The sequence below is a fragment of the Pieris brassicae genome, chromosome 3, assembly GCF_905147105.1.
Source record: "Pieris brassicae chromosome 3, ilPieBrab1.1, whole genome shotgun sequence".
In the NCBI taxonomy this organism is placed as follows: domain Eukaryota; kingdom Metazoa; phylum Arthropoda; class Insecta; order Lepidoptera; family Pieridae; genus Pieris; species Pieris brassicae.
This window is the reverse complement of record NC_059667.1, coordinates 18560927-18578942: the sequence shown is the minus strand read 5'-3', so window position 1 is coordinate 18578942 and position 18016 is coordinate 18560927. Positions and strand designations below refer to the sequence as shown.

The following is an 18016-nucleotide window of genomic DNA, read 5'->3' as shown; positions in this document are numbered from 1 at the left end:
CATTTAGAAATACCTAAAATTGTAATACAATTTTCGAGTCTTGCTACTGTTAGGCAATCCAAGTCTTGTTACTGCTCATATCAGGTTAGGTTAGGTACCTCGGATTTAAGCTGCAAAGACTTTCTTCACGTGTTCCCCCATGGTCCCTTCACGTCCGTATATTTTCAGCTGGGAACTCTTAAATATTCCCATGGCCCATTACGGTCATTGCTGTACTACCGCTCGTTGTATCTTCTCCTGCTGTTCTTTGCTCTGAAGCTGTTGTAGGGTCAGCAGAGAAACACCGAGTTGGTCCTCGCGAGTGAAGGGTTGGGCCATTTGTCGGAGCCAACGCTTGCAGATCTATAAGCACAAGTCGTAATAGTATCTTAAATTGTATAATAAATATCAGATGAGTTATATTGTGGTGTAACTTAAATTAACAAAAAAAAAATTAACTCATATTGTTCGTAAATAATATCATTGTAGACGTTGTCAATACCAATAATAACCAAACACTTTTGCAAACATCGTAGTTTTTTAGTAGTTATTCTTTGGCAAGTGTAAATTGAAGTGAAACTGTCGAGAATAGAAGAAGAGCGTTACAACACAATCTGCATCAACCCCATATTACATCATTTTTAACAATTTTCATTTATAAATGAAACTAAAGCTGAACAGCAAATCTTCGAATCTATTAATAAAAACTCGGGGTTTGAACGCACGGTTGTCGAGACATTTACGCGTAAGTACTAGGTAATTATTAATTTAATGATATGTTCCTGTTATGTATCTGTGTATAATGAATTTTGCATTGTGAATAAATGATTAGTTTCTACCTGCACGGCTTCCTCAGTTGAGAGATTAGTAAGAGAGTCCTTTAGATGTTCCTGTATCCATCTTGGCAATTTAGTTCGCTTGTCCGCGCGACTGAAACGTTTATCCGCGAATATCATGACACCGTAGTCTGTTTTACCACTGAAAATTTTAAAGTATTTTTTTAATTAGCGTCAAAGTTGCATGAAAGAAAGTATTATTTTTAGACGTGTTGTAAAGTTATCAATATTAAAGATATTGCAAATTATCATCATCGTATTGATTACTGGTGAAAGTATAATATAGTATAAATACTGTTTGATAGTTAATGTATGTAACAAAATAGATATAAACTAAACATACCGTAACACTCGTCCTACACACTGAGCGGCGTGTCGCATCGCGTCAAACGTTAGGAAGTCGTTTTCACGTATCTATTGAAGGGAAAAATTAATAAATAAATAAACAGTTTACACGAGAGCATTTTAACAATCATAGTAAGTACGTCACAATAAACGCTATCTTTTGCCGCAAACTGTATTTGCAGCATTCGGTTAAGGGCTCCAATTATCTATTCTAATATTATAAAGGAGAAATATTTTAATTTTATTATTTGTTGACTTGTTTGCATTGAATAGGCTCGGAAACTATTTACTATAGAAAAGGTTTGAAATATCTGTTCACCATTAGAACCCTATGCCTGATGAACATAGGTCCTAGATTTTCAAAAATGTTATGGTTCTGTGTGAAATTACGATAGTGTAACAAAAGTGTGAAAAAGTCTAATTAAAATCCCTAAACCGTGTTCACGCTTCATCTCTTTCATTTGGAAGTCTATTTACCTAGAGGCAAAGCTTTACTATAGAACATCGTGTTACGGCCGAATTAATGCGGGTAGAACCGCAGAGCACTATTATAATCAATAAATTAATTTTCGTGACACAAGTTAAGTAAATATAATAGCATGCAATGATGTTAAAGTGATAAAAAAATCGTTAGAAATAATCAAATCAGATGATTACAATATACAACAGATAACCCAAATGAATAGAATTAATAAAAGTTTCATGTCAAAAGTTCTTGTATTAAATATAATTTTAATAATTAAACATTTATTTATATAATAGCACAACATTTGGACTACATTGGAGTACATTGTTGCTATGTATGACTTATCATATTCTGACGTATGGCCACAGATTCAAAACTGTTTAGGTCACAATAACAAAAAAAAAGATTATATACCTGAAATTGATCCCTCAAATACTCGAGTCTGGCTTTAAGTATCCGGCTCTGCGTGAAGACGTAAGGGATCCCGAACATAAGTACGGCTCTGCCCAAATGGTGGTCGAAGTCCACTCCTTCCGACACTTTGCCGCGAGCCACAGACAACAGCACAGCGCCGCGACCGCTCTCACACGCCTCAAACATTTATTTAATTAATATTTCTATTTTTAATTATCCTATTATACTATAATGTTAATATAGTATTGTCTTTTGTTAATATAGCTTTTACACATTAAGAAAACACTTTTTTACCGGATTAAAGCTATTTGTATTATTATATCCTTATAGTTATTTACATAATTTAAAAAAAAATCCGACGTTTCGCGTGCTTTACAGCGTGCATGGTCACGGTGACTGAAGACAAAAGGTGTTGAATGTCAAAAGTATCACAGCTGCCGTGTTATCTGTATTTATTACCCCGTTTATAATAATAATACATAGCTTCAATCCGTTTAAAAAGTGTTTTCTTAATATAATGTTAATGTCGAATTTTGGTTTCTATATAATCATTTTTCAATAATCCTAACTAACTTCAGCGTGCGACTCTCATCCCTGAGGTCGTAGGTTCGTTCGGCTGTGCACCAATGGACTTTCTATGTACGCATTTAACAATGGCTCGAACGGTGAAGGAAACCGGCTTGCCTTAGACCCAAAACGTCGACGGTGTGCGTGAGGCACAGAAGGCTGATCACCTTGCCTATTAGATTAACAAAGGATCATGAAACGGATACAGAAATCTGAGGCCCAGATCTAAAAAGGTTGTAGCGCCATTGATTTATTTTATTATTAGGGAGCGTTCGAGTATTACGTCACGCATTTTTGGAGATTCTTGACCCTCCCCCCCCCCCCCCCCTCCATGATACGTTTCTGTTTCCAATAGTAAAACGCTTCGTGACCAACTCCAGTGACTCTTTAAATCTATGACTTACCATTATGTGGTGTAAAGTAATGGAAAATAGAAAATAATATTAACAATAACGCGTAATTCAATCTCCGTCCCGCATCGTAACGTTTTACAAAAGGAATCCCCCCCCCTAAATTCGTTACGTAATCTATCTACTATTTGTATTATAAAATAAATTTCACACACTTGCACTTCTTTTTTATCAATAATTAGGCTTATCGTTAGTTATTTTTAAGGTTATTACTTATATTACTATATTCTTGTATGCGCAATAAAGTGAGCGGTTTCGAAATAGCAGGCCATTACGAGATGTCATACGTATCACTAAATTTATTCTCGTGACATTATAGTTTTAATATAAATTGTTTTCCCTTAGTTAAAAATTGTCAAATGATTTTTGAAAATAGCCAAGACAAGCCCCTGGGCGCGTTACCGGTTTTCTTATGAAGGCATTTTTTATCCTGCATTTAGTATAATAATAATTTGTAATACCTTTATATAATTGATAAGAGCGAAACTTGTTTCTGCCGAGTCTTGGGTCTCGATGAAGAGTAGTTTATGCCGTTGGAGACTTGCCACAACACCTACAACAAAAATTCAAAGACTCAGCTTTAAAAAAAATCTAATGTCTCTTTTCATCTTAGTATAAATATAATTTGACTGAAAGAGACAAAAGAAAGCAGTGCAATTGGACTGTTTTAGTTTTTATGAATTGTAGGCTAAATCAAATAATATCGAAAAATGTATTCGATTTTGATAAAAACTTATTATTAATATTATCATCATAAATCATCAATAGTGTATGAGAAATTTACTTTTATCACATACAACGTTATTTAAGTGTTTATATTGCTTAAGTTAATATTTGAAATTCGACTAATACAATATAGAGTTTACATTCAGTTTTGAAAAAATTTCGTATGGACCAATAATGATACAAACAAGTGAGTTTTACCTTGATCGTACCAAGCCCCAACGACACTTTCTAAATATAAGTACGAAGTGAAGAAACACACTACGCCATCGGGTACGCAGGCTGATATCTGAAAAACATTAAAAAAAACTGATAAATACTTGAGACTTTTTTTAAGCTGTTTATTGATACATTATTCCCGAACTAGAGAAAATTTTGGTGTGAAAAATCTGTAATCGAGTCTCAATTTCGATAAACAATTTAATTTTGACATTCATATAATTTTATTAACAAGAAAATATGTAAAAAAAAAGGATAACATTATGGCGCCAATGACTTCTTCTAAAATAATTCCAACCGTTACACTAAAGAAATTAAACGCTAAAAACAGAAAAGATTTGGTTAAAAAGCTTTTTCATACAAAAATGTTATTATATGGCATTGCGATGCATGGTATTTTATGCAAAATTTAACTCAAATAATATGGAAAGACAACACTGACTCAACAAGTTTTTCATAATAATACATAGCTTTAATCCGTTCAAACAGTGTTTTTCTTAATATGTAAAAGCTTTTTTAACAAAAGACAATACTAAATACTGTCTCTCTTAAATAAATCTTTAAATAATAGATTGTCAGCCAGATAGGCTACAGTACAATATGTTCCGTCAAAAAACTGCATTTATCGTATGTTTACGAATTGAAAAAACAGAAAAAAAGTAAAGCTCGTACAACTTGTAAGAATATCTTACTTCAACAAGAAGTTGTCCATAGTTTCTGATCACAGCGACGTCTTCTCGAGTCTCATATTTAGACGATATTGCGACTTGATCGCTGCCTTTTGATACAATCTGAAAATACAAACCATCAATTCTATGAAAAAGCAACGTAAGATTACAATATACAATACTTTTTTTAATATAAAACACAAAATCATTCATTATACATTACACACCTTATACATTATAAATATATAAAATAAAATATATACATTGAAAATATATCATCAATTCTATGAAAAGCATCGTAAGATTACAATATACAATACTTTTTTTTAATATAAAACACAAAATCATTAATTATCTATTACACACCTTTTACATTAGACACGAAAACAATTCTATAAATGGTACTTATTGCAATTGAAACGTACACAAAAAATATTAAAAAGTTAAATAGTTATATAAAAAAAGATAACATCACATGTCCATGAAACACTAGATTAAATGGTTTGAGGAAATGACAGTTTTTCTCTGAGAACAAAAGACGATCATGCGTCTGTGGCTACGCACAACGGACCTATTTGACAAAAGAACAATAAATTAGAATAAATAAACCATGCATTTACGAAAATTATTATTCTTTTAATAATATAAAAATGTGGGGCACAAGATTGTTTTTTAAAATTAAAAATAAATAAATATGGGAGAATGAAGACGTGGCGCAATTAAAAAAAAATTAATATAATAATAACATTCTATTTTCAGACATCAAGGTGCCAAACTCCTTAGTGGTATTTTAGTGTTTCTATACTCTTAATTTATTTATGTTTAAGCAAGAATTCAAAAATAGAGACACAGTATATTACCATGGGCAATAAGCAGGGCCGTGCGAGTGTCATGGTGAAGGAACTCACTACAACTGGATGGAAATCCAAGATCTTCGGGTACATATCCAAAGGGGACAATGTGCCTGAAATATGACAAAGTTATTCAACGTTTAAAAAATTAAATTACGTTTTTCAATACTTAAAGCGATTAAAATTCCTTCCATTTTTCATTTTCTTTATTTAAGAACTGGCAATAAATGTTAATTCAGTATCATTTGTAAATTTTTGACGTTATGTAACAGAATGAACATTAATATATATAAATAATTGCCTCACCTGAAGTAATGATCACACTCTGAAATCTCGCGAACACCGGCCTCATAGCTATTGAAGAATCCATACAACTGAACAAAGAAAAATTAATGTTTTAAATTTAGATTTGATAATACGGCTGTAACTTGAGCAGTGTTGGCCTAGTGGCTTCAGAGTGCGACTCTCATCAGTGCGACTCTCATCCCAGAAGTCGTAGGTTCGATCCCCGGCTGTGCACCAATGGACTTTCTTTCTATGTGCGCATTTAACAGTCGCTCGAACGGTGAAGGAAAACATCGTGAGGATTTATTGCCTTAGACCCAAAAAGTCGACGGTGTGTGTCAGGCACAGAAGGCTAATCACCTACTTGCCTATTCAATTCACAAACGATCATGAAACAGATACAGAAATCTGAGGCTCAGACCTAAAATGTTGTAGCGCCATTGATTTATTTTTTATTTAATACGGCTCTAAATTTAAAGTCCACAGACATAAAGTACTGATAATTTGACACTGAGAAATACTAGATTAACAGATGAGAGGAAATTCTGGGTTAATGACAGATTTTGGAACAAAAAAATTAAAATAAGTAGACTATGTTGAAGTCCTTCAAGTCCTTAATGTAGAGGACGTCATGACAATAATCAAAAGGATTGCTGTACTCCACGAACACAAGAATGTCGAGGCTATTTAACTTCTTGTCACCACGGACATAGTGATGAGATTAAATAGGACAAAACCATTCTAATGAGTAAATTATTGTGAGTTTCTTAACTACTAAACCGTGTTTAGTGAGAAAAAGAACACAAAAACAGAGTATATTCCCCTTAACAGAGACTGTATGGGACATGTGTTATAAGACACTTTCTAATGTTAAAAATCCTTTTTAGTAAAGTACGTTAGTTTAAATTTACTTATTAGTCTTAAGTTAGACTAGATCGTAATGTTAAAGTGTGTTGTGCTAACTGATAAAAAAATACTTACGAAAAATGCAAGATCGGATTAGACACAGTGGGTGTCCTATCATCAAAGGGCTCTATAATTATGACGAAGCCTTTGGTATACGTTGACACTAAAGTAGCCAAATTGGTCACCAGCGTCAGGGACGCGAGGTGAGATGGGTCTGATATCTGTTAAATATAATTATTTATTTATTCATACTTTGTTACCATAATATACATTATTATACAAACAAAAAAGCAGGTTACATAAGTTATTAGACAACGGGCGGCCTTATCGCTAACAAGCGATTTCTTCCAGGCAACCCCATACTTATTATTTCCTTGGAAAAAAAATATATGAAAAATGTCTAAAAAAAATTAATTCAATTATGACGTAGTTAAATTATCTCGACGTTTTGTGTGCTTTTGAGTAATGGTATAAAATATTTAGATTATTTTTTGTAAGTAATTTATACTTAGATATTTATAATGCCATATACACGGTATCCAATGCCGCGAAGGAGGCATTATTTAAAGAATTCAGCGAGAATATAACACACTATATAATGACAATTATAAAATAATTATTTCATTTTAAAATATAGAAAACGAATTTGATTCTTTTCCTACTAAACTAATTTTAAATCTGTACGTTTTAAAGTAATAAAAGGTAAGTCACCTGCAACGTGCGCAAGAGTGACTGTAGTCGCGTAGCACAAAACCGTAACGGCTTTCGCTCAATACACACGCGCGTTGACACGTCCTTCAAGAAACCTGCGTTGATGTATTGTTTATAAATATTGATAAATTTGAAGCTCAATTGAAGTCAATCATTTTAAAATACTGAGAACATTTTACACAATACGTATATGTATGTTAATGTTACTTAAAAAAACAGACCTAAAATAGTGAATTGTAATTTGTACTCACGTTATAAAATAACAATTAAAATTAATTTATCTAGTACTTATATGCATCGATGTCAAACATATAAAAAAACAGTCGTATTTCAGGAATCATTTTTCTTTTAAAAAACATGTAATATTTCGTATTTTGCACCCAATAGTTAAGTTTATTAGAGAAATAGCAGTTAAGAAAAAAAATTGAAAGTAAAGAATAAGTTCATTATTTTTACCTGCGGGAGATTCCTGTACAACATGTTGAATGCGTAGACGTGTCTTTAGGTATTCGATAAACCGCTTCAGGAAACCCAAGAAATGCTCAGCATTGCGAATGTTACCGGGGACCACCTCTATATTAAAAGATTTTATTTAATGAAATAATCAATATTTTTCTAAAACACAATTTCACGTGTAGTTCGTTATAAAGAACACAAACTATACAAAACTGTCACCTAGTATAGAATCAGTACTTGGGACAGAGGAATTACATACTGAAGGTGGCTTTAAATCAAAGGAACCTAATCATTTAAATAATAATCAAATATTTTGGAAATTATAAGTAGTATAAAAACATATTTTTATGGAAATTTTAAATATTCCGTATGTCTGCTAATTCACCATATTAACGGATGAAATAGATTTATTTTAAAAATTAAGATGAAATTTTGTTTCTTGTTGTTGTTGTACAAAAGAAAATAAAAACATCACCCGGTGCACTAGTTGGTTTAATTTTTATTAGATGTCATACCGTCCAAGACCTCGTCAGGTAATACGGGATTCGCGAGTATTGTGTCCGTATCTCTCGCTTGGGCCGCTTCCCGTAATCCTTCAACTAACGCCTCATACTCAGCGGCTAGACGAGTGCTATCCTCTGCCTTCATTCTATAACAATAAAAATCGCCATTTGATATTTTATTCTCATCGCTCTCGTGTTACTTCACATGATTCTCGGGTGGTATTTTCTTAGGATAAATTAATATATACTTACTGAGCTACGGACTTCTCTAGGGATTGTAGAGCTTGTGTGCTTTTGTCTATGGTACGGCGAGTGATTTTGACGCTGAGCGCATCTATACATACATTATCTATATTGTGAGCCTCATCAAAGACAACTACTGCCTCCTTATTCAACTCTTTCGATACAACTTCTGCTATCTTTGGATCAAGTAAGTAGTGATACGAATACACTACTATCTCTGCATGAATTATCTGTGGACAATTGAGGTAGTTTAAGTAAAGTAAATCCTTGCCTTATGTCCCATTGGAGAGTTGCAGATATTTACTTTTTATAACAGTAATTAGAAACACAATTGGAACAAAAATACATAAAAATACAAACCGCAAATCTAGAGAGAAAGTAAGGACACCAATTTCTATCAGCTCCATATTGTTTTAGGTCATCTACATTATACACTCCATATGGTAGCATTGATTCTCTCCCCTCAGTATTAAATCCTTCATAGAACTGACCTGAAAAAAAAAGGCAAATTTATACTACCTAAATAAAAACATAGATATTTCCATGTAGACATCAGTGCATATGTTATATTAATTTAGAGAAAAATATAAACCACAGATCCCCATTAAATGATGTTTCTTTTTGCACTAATAAAAATATAGAAAATACTTACAAATAGGAACACTTATATCATGCTCATGCCTCTCTCTAATGTAGCTTGCAGTTAAAGAGTGACACTTGCCATCAACTAATTTGCCTTCTCTTTCTTGAGAAACCTATAAAAATATACCCTAAGATCACTTTTGAGTGATTTACTCAGACATATTGTTTTATTACAATCTGACACAAATAAAATAAAAAAAAGTATTCATAATAATTTACCTCTGGATGTATACACATATTTTTTCTAGAACTTAAAACAACTCCAGTAAGATTGGGTTTCTCTCCCTGTGACTTTTCATAGTACTTAAATAGATTTTTTAATTCCTCTAAAACTTTTTCTATTTCAGGAATCGTTCGTGAACAGTATATAAGTTTTCTGTAAAGATTCATTCTTTATATTGTTATGTTTTAGAGTAAATAAATGCTTACAAATATTATAAATATTTAAGTAATTGTATAGTAATATAATCAATTAAATCCAACTTAACATGAGTAAAGCCAGTATAAAATCAGAAAAAAATGAATAGACAAATTATTAAACATACCCATAATATTTTTATAACTCACCTCACATGATGGGGGTTTTGTATCATATAAGCAACAATAAGCGACAGCAATGACACAGTTTTACCGGTCCCTGAAGGCATTTCCAGCAGTCCATGACCCTGTTACAAAACACAAGTAAAAAAATAATGCGTAGTGAATATATCTTCTTAGTTGCACATATATTCTAGAATGATGTATGAAGAAAAAACATAAAGGTGGAATGAAATCTTTCAAAGCTCTTTTAGGAACAAACATTTACTACGTCCTCTTGTTGTACAAATGTGTTGTTTAAAAATAAATAAATTACCTTAGCATCTAATGCACGCTTTAGTTCCAGCATGTATGCATATTGCTCTGGATAAATGTAATCATATGGAAAGTATACAAGTAAGCCATCTACAGTTAACCTAGAAAAAAAAAACGTATTATGATTCACTGTTATTACGGTGGGATTAGTATTATAAGCAATAATTCTTACTTCATGATTTCTTTTTTGGTATTATTGAACCTGTTTTAATTTAACAAGAATTAGATTTAAATAGGAAGTATTTAGGTGGATCCGGTTTAACAACAGTTTTGTACACAAACAAAGTCACAGTCTGCACAGTGTACAGACTAAACAGAATAAAATAGTACAGTAGTACCAATAATAGACTCTTAACAGTCTTGACATGAAATACAGTCAAATAATAGAATGGGTTCTTGCAAGAAATTCTATTAAGTAATATAAGACTATATTTCAGTAATATAGTTATATTATTCAAGAGTAAATTTTTATAATGATATCTTTATAATAAGAAAAAAAGCCGCTGACTAGAGCAACCTTCCTTCTAGTAACATTATTATTATTTGGCATTTTACACTGCCGACTTACATACAACTGATGCAGGGATGAGATAATCTAAAAAATTGGCGGGTTTTTCATTAAAGTTTTGCTTTAATCGGTGGCTCTCCACAATTCATGAATTTGCTCCAATCTAAATAGTTTTTTGCCATATGAGGGAAAACATTATATTTATAGGAAAACTGTACAAATAGAAGCAAAATTCGCTGATAAAATTGTTCGTTTTGTATGCAATGATTTAAAAAAAAATAAGTTAACCTTGCCTTACTTAAATAAAACAAGTATGAGCTGCAAGAATGAATCTAGCGTTCTCGTCATACAGGCAAAGTTAGTAAAAGTTTAGCTAAACCCATATTATAGATATACATTTTCTTGAGGCGGCTTGAACATCCTCGTTAATAACATTCGGGTCATTTAAGAGACTAATTCATACATTTTGTAAAACTTCTGTATCGGCTCGGACTGTATCTTTGTAATGCAATTGTTTAGCTGAATTTATATGCTGCGTAAAAAACCACGTATTTTACCAGTGCGCGTCATAAAAACTCAGTTTATCGGTATATTTTTATGTATTTGTCTATACAATGGTCTATAAAATAATGGGAAATATGATCCCATGAATCATCTTTTCCTTTAAAATAATGTTTTGAATTTCAACCGGTGGTGAACAGTGTGGCGGTTTTAGGTGGAGAAGCTTTTGTTAACTTATAAAATGGCTATAAGTTAGCCTAATGGGTAACCAATCTTCATAAATAGGTACTACAGGTTTGTTATACTATATATTGTTTTTATATAATTAATCGTACATTTCTCAGTCGTTAAATGCTGTGTTGTGTTGATAAGAGGCACTGTTTGCATATCATTATAAAGTTATTGATGACCTTTGTGCTAGACATTTTTGCTCTGTTCTATAATGAAGGTGATTGTGTTAGGAGCTGGAATAAACGGCACAACATGTGCGTTGAAAATAAAACAAAAATACCCGGATTATGATGTAAGTTAATATTTTCTCACAGAATACGGAAAATTTGTATATTTTAAAGCGCGTTTTTAAATAGACAAGTTGAAGATCAGGGCACAGCCGTTTGTCAAACATACGACCTCAGGGTTAAGAGTCTCGCCTTATCATTATTATCATCAGCCAACACTGATTATAAGAGCAGATTTTTTTAAATCAATTGGTTAAACTCCAGAAACTTAGAAGTTGATATACATATACAGAACTAAATACAGATTTTATATATACTAATATATTTTAGACAAAACATCTACCAATAAACACTGAGCATTTATTTATATACATAATACCGATTTTCAATAATACTAATCTAATAAGTCAAAGACACATTTACATTGTATTTTAAAAAAGATAAAAATCTGCAATGTAATACAATGTGTGCTTTTGAATCATAATATCCAAAAATCGATCTAACATAGGAAGTTATAGGTCTGTAACATCGGTATGGCAGATAAGTTAAAGTACCTTTTAACCGTTTTTACAAAAGATTATAGAAGAAGATTACAGTATTACAAAATACATACCTTGCGATTTCTTAAACCATAATTAGATTAACTAAGTAACCAATTTAGAAAGTAGCGGCTACTATTTATTAACGGCTTTTGGAAATACATTTTATTTTCGTTTTACAGTAAACTTGAATAAATTGACAGATAGAAATGAATAAATTTCCAATTCTCCCGACATTTATAGGTAACGTTGTTAGGTGCGCAATTTAGCCCCAACACTACTGGGGATGGCTCAGGAGGCCTTTGGTATCCTTACCTTTGTGGAAATACACCAGAAGCTTTGATCGGGTAAGATAAGTTCTCATAATATGTAAATATAACGACAGCATTAAAAATTGTACGTACTTATGGATACGGCACATTTATATTCTTGGCGTTGTCTTTTGAAATTTGAAAGTTACTTACAAGCTTAAGCTTGTCTTTTATAGAAAATGGGGCATTGAAACCTACGGCCTACTTCTTAATCTTTGGCGGCAAGGTGGTTATGGAATAAGTCTACAACCAGTTTATGTGATGTACAGAGATGGGACACAATCAGCGCCAGAATGGACCAAACACGTTTTTGGTTACGTGGAGTTAGACCAGAAACAGTTGGAGTATTTTAATAAACTCTTTTCTGTTCAGTATATGTATGTATCGATATCTATTGTTTTTGAAAAATTCACGAGATAAAATTGTAGAAACTTGATTAATTGATTGATTAATTAGGTATTTTATTTATTTACTTGATTGACAAGCCTCAAAAGTTTTCACGAGTTGCGTTTAAAACTTGTATGAATTAAATGCATGACTTAAATTAGACAAATTGTTTTCTTTCTCGGTTTTCATGTACGTAATACACATCACCTTTACAGAGCTGGGAACACATTTAACACTTTTGTTGTTAATCCATCCACTCTTTTGAAACGACTCGAACAACAATTAGACGCATTAAAAGTTACAAGAAAGCAAGGTAGTGTGAAATCCCTGACGGATCCCATATTGAGGGATTATGACGTTATTATAAATTGCACGGGTTTAGGAGCTCGGGAAGTAGTCCCCGATGACAAAGTGCACCCTATAAGGGGACAAATACTTAAGGTATAATGAAAAGTAATATTGTTAACGATTTATATCCGTTAAAGAAGTTTTATACTAATATGATCATTAGAATAAAACTTCTGTAATATATCAATATTAAGCCGTTTTATTTATACAGGTAGACGCGCCCTGGATGTTCTACACTATCCAAGACAAATGCTCGGGTCACTATATAATACCAAAGTAAGTATCAACAATTCATAAAATCAGAGCAGAGTTAGAGGTACGGAGGCCTAAGTGGATAAGGCATAGCCAGCTGATGTCGAACGTAACAAGGCTTAGTGATCTTGTCAACATCGTGTCTGACACTTGCGGAGACGTTTAAATAAGCAGATACTTTTTTACAACGAAAAACTATTTTCCTTCATCCTTTTCCTCAAACTAAGACTACATAATAATTTTTAACCTTTTAGCGTACTCAAACAAACTGTTTGAATCGTTTACTTTATTTGTATAAGTGTATATTATATATTGGGTTATATTTTCATTTTATATAACAGCGACACATTTTGTGTACTTGGTGGCACTGGACAAGCGAACAACTACAGCACAGAAGTGAATAACGATGACACAGATTTTATTGAAAGAGGCTGCCACAATTTAATACCGTCATTAAAAGTAAGTACTTTGACAATTAACGTATTAGTTTATGCCAAGTATAACGTGTTTTCGCGCGTTTTATGCAAAAAAAAAACACACTGTCCCTACTCCTCTCTTCGAAGCGACTCTCCTTAAAACCTCAGCTAGCGTGGTATACATATCAAATTCAGTTTCGCGGTTATTTGGAAGGGAAGGCTAAATTAGCCTCTAAGAAACTTGGAGTGCTCAGCAAGGCAAGAGGGTACTTCACTCCGGGCTACTATTTGCAACTACATAGAGCGTAAATGCGGCCCCACACGCTTTACTGTTCTAAATTCGAATCGTCGACTACTAGTCACTTTCTGAGCGGCTTGATCCTTTGGCGTTACGTAGAGATGTGATTTCCCTCTGCACCAATCAAGATTTCAATCTGATTAACACCTGCAGCTGTTTGATATCATGAGACGTCGAGGCAGAATACGAAATACCACACGTATCACCTCGAAGTCCGTCGTTCCACAACTAAGCGTTTTAAGGCAGTTTTTGCCGCGCACCACAACTAATGTGGAACCAGCTGCCATATAATTATTTCCGAACCAATTCGACTTAGGGTCCTTCTTTAAAAGAGCGGACGAATTCTTAAAAGGCCAGCAACACACTTGCGAATCTTCTAGAAATGTGGGTGTCCAGTGGCGGCGTTATCACTTTACATCAGGTCAGCCACCCGCCTGTTTGCCCGGTTATATAAACATATATATATGGCAACATTTTCTATACCAAATCTTTGCTTAAAATATATATTTTTATTTATGTTACTGTTGTATGTCTAGACCGCGAACATCCAAAAATATTTTGTTGGACTACGACCAGCCAGAGATGAAGTTCGCGCAGAAGCGGAGAGGATAAATGGAAAACTGTGTATTCACAACTATGGTCATGGTGAGACTATTTAAAATTACTATACCTGATAAACCCATTATTAAATTCCTCTTTCTCGCACTTTATGCGAGGATGTTGGTAACTACAGTTTTAATGCGCGCATGTTTATAGAATTAAATTAAAATACCCCATATTATATTGTAGTCTCTAGTAAAGTTATTTTTTTTGGCATAACATTCAATTTTAAATTTTTTACGTTTATGACCAAATTAATAATTCTTTCATCCTAAATATACTTTTACTGAATAAACATTTTTTATTTTATTTAACTTTACAAGTCTAACGCCACACAACGGCAAATTTTCAATGTGTTATAAAATTTCTAAACGTACAATTCAGCTAATCAATCCACTGAACTTAAAATAATCGGACAATCAATTATTTACAGACCTACCTATTTATGTTTTTAGGTGGAAGCGGATTTACCTTATTCTGGGGATGCGGCAGTACAGTTTTAGAATTATTTGAGAAACACGTGGCTATAAATAATACAAGCAAATTGTAATAAAAATATATAATTAAGATATTTATCAAACAATATAAATATATGGCATTTCTTTGCATGTACAACTGGCGATAATCAGATCTGAATAACAAAAATTGAGAAATTTTGTACAATATTAGCCTTTATTGTTTAAATATATAATAATATTATGATCATTTAAAAAAAAAAAATATATTTAACAAACTTATTATAAAACCTTAAGTGCTAACATTATTTAAAACACCCCTTTAATAAACTCATAAACTTGGTTTACGAGATATAACTGAGTACTTTAAACAACATAACAATATCTATTAACTATTGCAATACCAATATAAATTGTATCATAAAATATTGTTGAAGTTATGGCACTTCAATGCTGACTTTAGGATTTACGCACGGTGTCGTAGATATCGGTCCTCCGTTGAAGCCTGATGGGAATTGAATTCCTTACATCCTCGACCATAGATAAATCTAAAACAAGTTATTTAACATGTTGATCTAAATCCAATAAAATACAACCAGTGCAAAGTAGAACAACGGGCTTCGTTTCGTCAACAGCGACTACAATTTAATAGGACGTGTGTAAAATGTAAAACGAACTGCATCTCTAGTTCAACACTAGCTGACACGCGACTTGACGAAAAACCTTTCACATTAACATTACTACAATTCGTTGTTTCGTTTGACATCCTTTTTCATTACATTAATTTTGAATCAAATCAATTATCACTCACTATCAATCTGTCGTTTTATTATATTATTATTAGCAACATAGTACATTAGTTATAGATGTTTGTTAAATTATAGCAACCTTATCTCTAAAATAATATATCGCATCGTTAACTTCTTGATTAAAATTTTAATAAGACGAAACATTTCGAAATACTCACCAACAGTATGTACAAGAGTATCCTCCTTCTCATCAAGTTTAGCAACAACTGCTCCCCACGGGTCTATAAGGGTAGTATGTCCCCAAGCCACGTATTCCGCGTTTGCATCGCGTGCAGGGCTCACCAGAGCCACCCAGAGTTGCTGATCAGTCGCTCTGGCCCTCCCGAGCAACTCCCAGTGCTTAGGCCCCGTTGTCATGTTGAACGCACCCGGGTAGATTAGTAAGCCACAACCTTTATAAAAAATATTGTTAACACTATCCCCTGAAGTTGACAACAAAGAAAAAAAAATAAGACATGTCCTGTTAAAAAAAGAGACTTAATACCTTCCTTGGCCATAAGATGTGCCATCTCTTGAAAGCGTAGATCGTAACATATTCCTAAGCCGACTTTTACACCATTGCATTCAAATATGGTTAGCTCATTTCCTGGTGATAATACTTCCGATTCTTTGAATGTTATTTTGTTAGGAATGTCTATATCAAACAAATGCATCTAAAAAAAATTTTTTTTATAATGCACAACCTATTGAGAGTCTAAGTGCGGAAACTGAGTCCACAAACCTTTTTCGTGAAAATTTAAGGAGAAAGAATTTCGTGAAATTTATTTTTACATACTGCAGGTACAACAAAAGTTCTTAAAATATTTTTTTCCTGTATAATGAACCATTTTTATTTGTTCCCTATATTAGTGTGATCAATGTAACAAACTCTTCATCTTTGTAAAATTAGTATTTAGTTCTAATAAGATCTTTGCCACACAGAATTACTATTAAGAAAAATATTGCTTTATTTGATTTTATACTTCCTAGTACTACCACAATTCATATTAATTCTCAATCATATATCTTCTACTTACATAGAACATTAATTAAGCACAAGAAGTTGGAAGAAGATTCTTGTATGTATTGTAAAAAGAACCCCACCTTTCTATGTTTGGCTATTAGTTTTCCATTGATATCCCACACAGTGCAAGTATTATAAAGTTTATCTCCACACCTCTCTGGGACTGTTCCACCTACAACACATACACCAGCTTCAGCAGCAGCTTGGGATAAGGCACGACTTGTCTCGCCCAATGGTACTTCTTCTGCATAATCATTGAAATATTCTGAAATTAAAAATAACATAATATAATTGCACAAAAAATTATAAGAAAATAGACATTGTCAAATTCCCATTCATACAAAACATACATATTATGTATTGAGTAAAATAAAATTATGAAATCAATTAAATAAACTTACTGGTTCCATAAGGAGAGTTAAAACATTCAGGCAGTGCAACTAGCTGTGCTCCCTTCGCTTTAGCCTGGTGAATTTTTTTCACTGCTTGAGCCACATTTTTACTCTTATCTTTACCTACTGATAACTGAACTAAAGCTATTTTAAGTCCTGGAACGAAAAATGTATGAGTAAGTATTTATATATAATACATATGATTAACATTAAAAATTACGCGCGTCATTATTGATAAGGAGTTATGATAACACTTTAACTGCTTAGTTTTTAGATAAATAAATTTAATGAATACATTTAATTAGATTCTTAGAAATTTAAAACAAAGTCAAAATACTCTACCAATACTGTAAAATAATGGCTTCTTTGCGAAACGTGGATGAATCGCATCGGTTGCAGTGACTGCCATAATAGCACTAAAATCACCTGTTATTAATATTTAGTGTATTTTTTTACCTCTATTCAACATATTCAAGAAGTTTAAATAATATTGTTAGTAAGAAGAGTACTGAGCAATCTAAATGTAAAAACTGACTAATGGTTATATTATCAACATTGAACTTGCTGTAAACTTAACTAACTAACTTTTATAACTTGTTATTATGTTCAATGTTGAGACGAAAAAATTTCATCTAAAACCGTCAACTCGATCGTAGATGGTCA

The 18016-nt window shown here is 32.5% G+C and overlaps 3 protein-coding genes across 6 annotated transcripts; 1 reads left to right on the top strand and 2 right to left on the bottom strand.

Annotated features, from left to right (window-relative positions):
• Nucleotides 1-29: 29 nt before the first annotated feature.
• LOC123707843 (general transcription and DNA repair factor IIH helicase subunit XPD) lies at nucleotides 30-10371 on the bottom strand. Its single transcript, XM_045658205.1, has 20 exons — nucleotides 10249-10371; nucleotides 10078-10177; nucleotides 9792-9889; nucleotides 9444-9600; nucleotides 9235-9337; nucleotides 8943-9073; nucleotides 8592-8812; nucleotides 8352-8485; nucleotides 7837-7953; nucleotides 7381-7475; nucleotides 6745-6890; nucleotides 5785-5852; nucleotides 5488-5591; nucleotides 4652-4750; nucleotides 3942-4029; nucleotides 3479-3570; nucleotides 2041-2217; nucleotides 1159-1229; nucleotides 819-957; nucleotides 30-342 (listed from the first exon to the last, which is right to left on the bottom strand). Exons 1-20 carry the CDS (start codon nucleotides 10251-10253, stop codon nucleotides 205-207), a joined length of 2283 nt encoding a protein of 760 aa, XP_045514161.1. The 5' UTR covers nucleotides 10254-10371; the 3' UTR covers nucleotides 30-204.
• An 807-nt stretch (nucleotides 10372-11178) lies between these two features.
• LOC123706871 (D-amino-acid oxidase) lies at nucleotides 11179-15261 on the top strand. 3 transcript variants are annotated; one of them, XM_045656442.1, is made up of 8 exons: nucleotides 11179-11379; nucleotides 12326-12429; nucleotides 12570-12770; nucleotides 12996-13221; nucleotides 13340-13404; nucleotides 13722-13839; nucleotides 14631-14739; nucleotides 15150-15261. In XM_045656442.1, exons 3-8 carry the CDS (start codon nucleotides 12655-12657, stop codon nucleotides 15242-15244), a joined length of 729 nt encoding a protein of 242 aa, XP_045512398.1. In that variant the 5' UTR covers nucleotides 11179-11379; nucleotides 12326-12429; nucleotides 12570-12654; the 3' UTR covers nucleotides 15245-15261. The 3 variants fall into 3 exon arrangements, with proteins under 3 accessions (XP_045512398.1, XP_045512397.1, XP_045512396.1); XM_045656441.1 differs by lacking the exon at nucleotides 11179-11379 and adding an exon at nucleotides 11421-11608 and having other exon boundaries at nucleotides 12663-12770; XM_045656440.1 differs by lacking the exon at nucleotides 11179-11379 and adding an exon at nucleotides 11424-11608.
• LOC123706872 (omega-amidase NIT2) lies at nucleotides 15239-17983 on the bottom strand. 2 transcript variants are annotated; one of them, XM_045656444.1, is made up of 6 exons: nucleotides 17810-17983; nucleotides 17363-17509; nucleotides 17042-17226; nucleotides 16443-16611; nucleotides 16117-16350; nucleotides 15239-15697 (listed from the first exon to the last, which is right to left on the bottom strand). In XM_045656444.1, the coding sequence occupies exons 1-6, from the start codon at nucleotides 17820-17822 to the stop codon at nucleotides 15609-15611; spliced, it is 837 nt and encodes a 278-aa protein (XP_045512400.1). In that variant the 5' UTR covers nucleotides 17823-17983; the 3' UTR covers nucleotides 15239-15608. The 2 variants fall into 2 exon arrangements, with proteins under 2 accessions (XP_045512400.1, XP_045512399.1); XM_045656443.1 differs by having other exon boundaries at nucleotides 17696-17981.
• Between the last annotated feature and the right edge of the window lie 33 nt (nucleotides 17984-18016).

Excerpts from the sequence above, each read along its gene's own strand:
- LOC123707843 (XM_045658205.1), bottom strand. Across the intron at positions 8,486-8,591 it reads CTAGAGAAGTCCGTAGCTCA|AATGAAGGCAGAGGATAGCA; the intron begins GTAAGTATATAT and ends TTATTGTTATAG. Across the intron at positions 2,218-3,478 it reads CTCTTATCAATTATATAAAG|GCGTGTGAGAGCGGTCGCGG; the intron begins GTATTACAAATT and ends TAAATGTTTGAG.
- LOC123706871 (XM_045656440.1), top strand. The coding sequence starts at position 11,528 with ATGAAGGTGATTGTGTTAGGAGCTGGAATAAACGGCACAACATGTGCG. Across the intron at positions 13,222-13,339 it reads TAAGGGGACAAATACTTAAG|GTAGACGCGCCCTGGATGTT; the intron begins GTATAATGAAAA and ends TTATTTATACAG. Across the intron at positions 13,405-13,721 it reads GGTCACTATATAATACCAAA|CGACACATTTTGTGTACTTG; the intron begins GTAAGTATCAAC and ends TTTATATAACAG.
- LOC123706872 (XM_045656443.1), bottom strand. The coding sequence starts at position 17,762 with ATGGCAGTCACTGCAACCGATGCGATTCATCCACGTTTCGCAAAGAAG. Across the intron at positions 17,227-17,362 it reads TAACTCTCCTTATGGAACCA|AATATTTCAATGATTATGCA; the intron begins GTAAGTTTATTT and ends TTTTAATTTCAG. Across the intron at positions 15,698-16,116 it reads TACTCTTGTACATACTGTTG|ATTTATCTATGGTCGAGGAT; the intron begins GTGAGTATTTCG and ends AACTTGTTTTAG.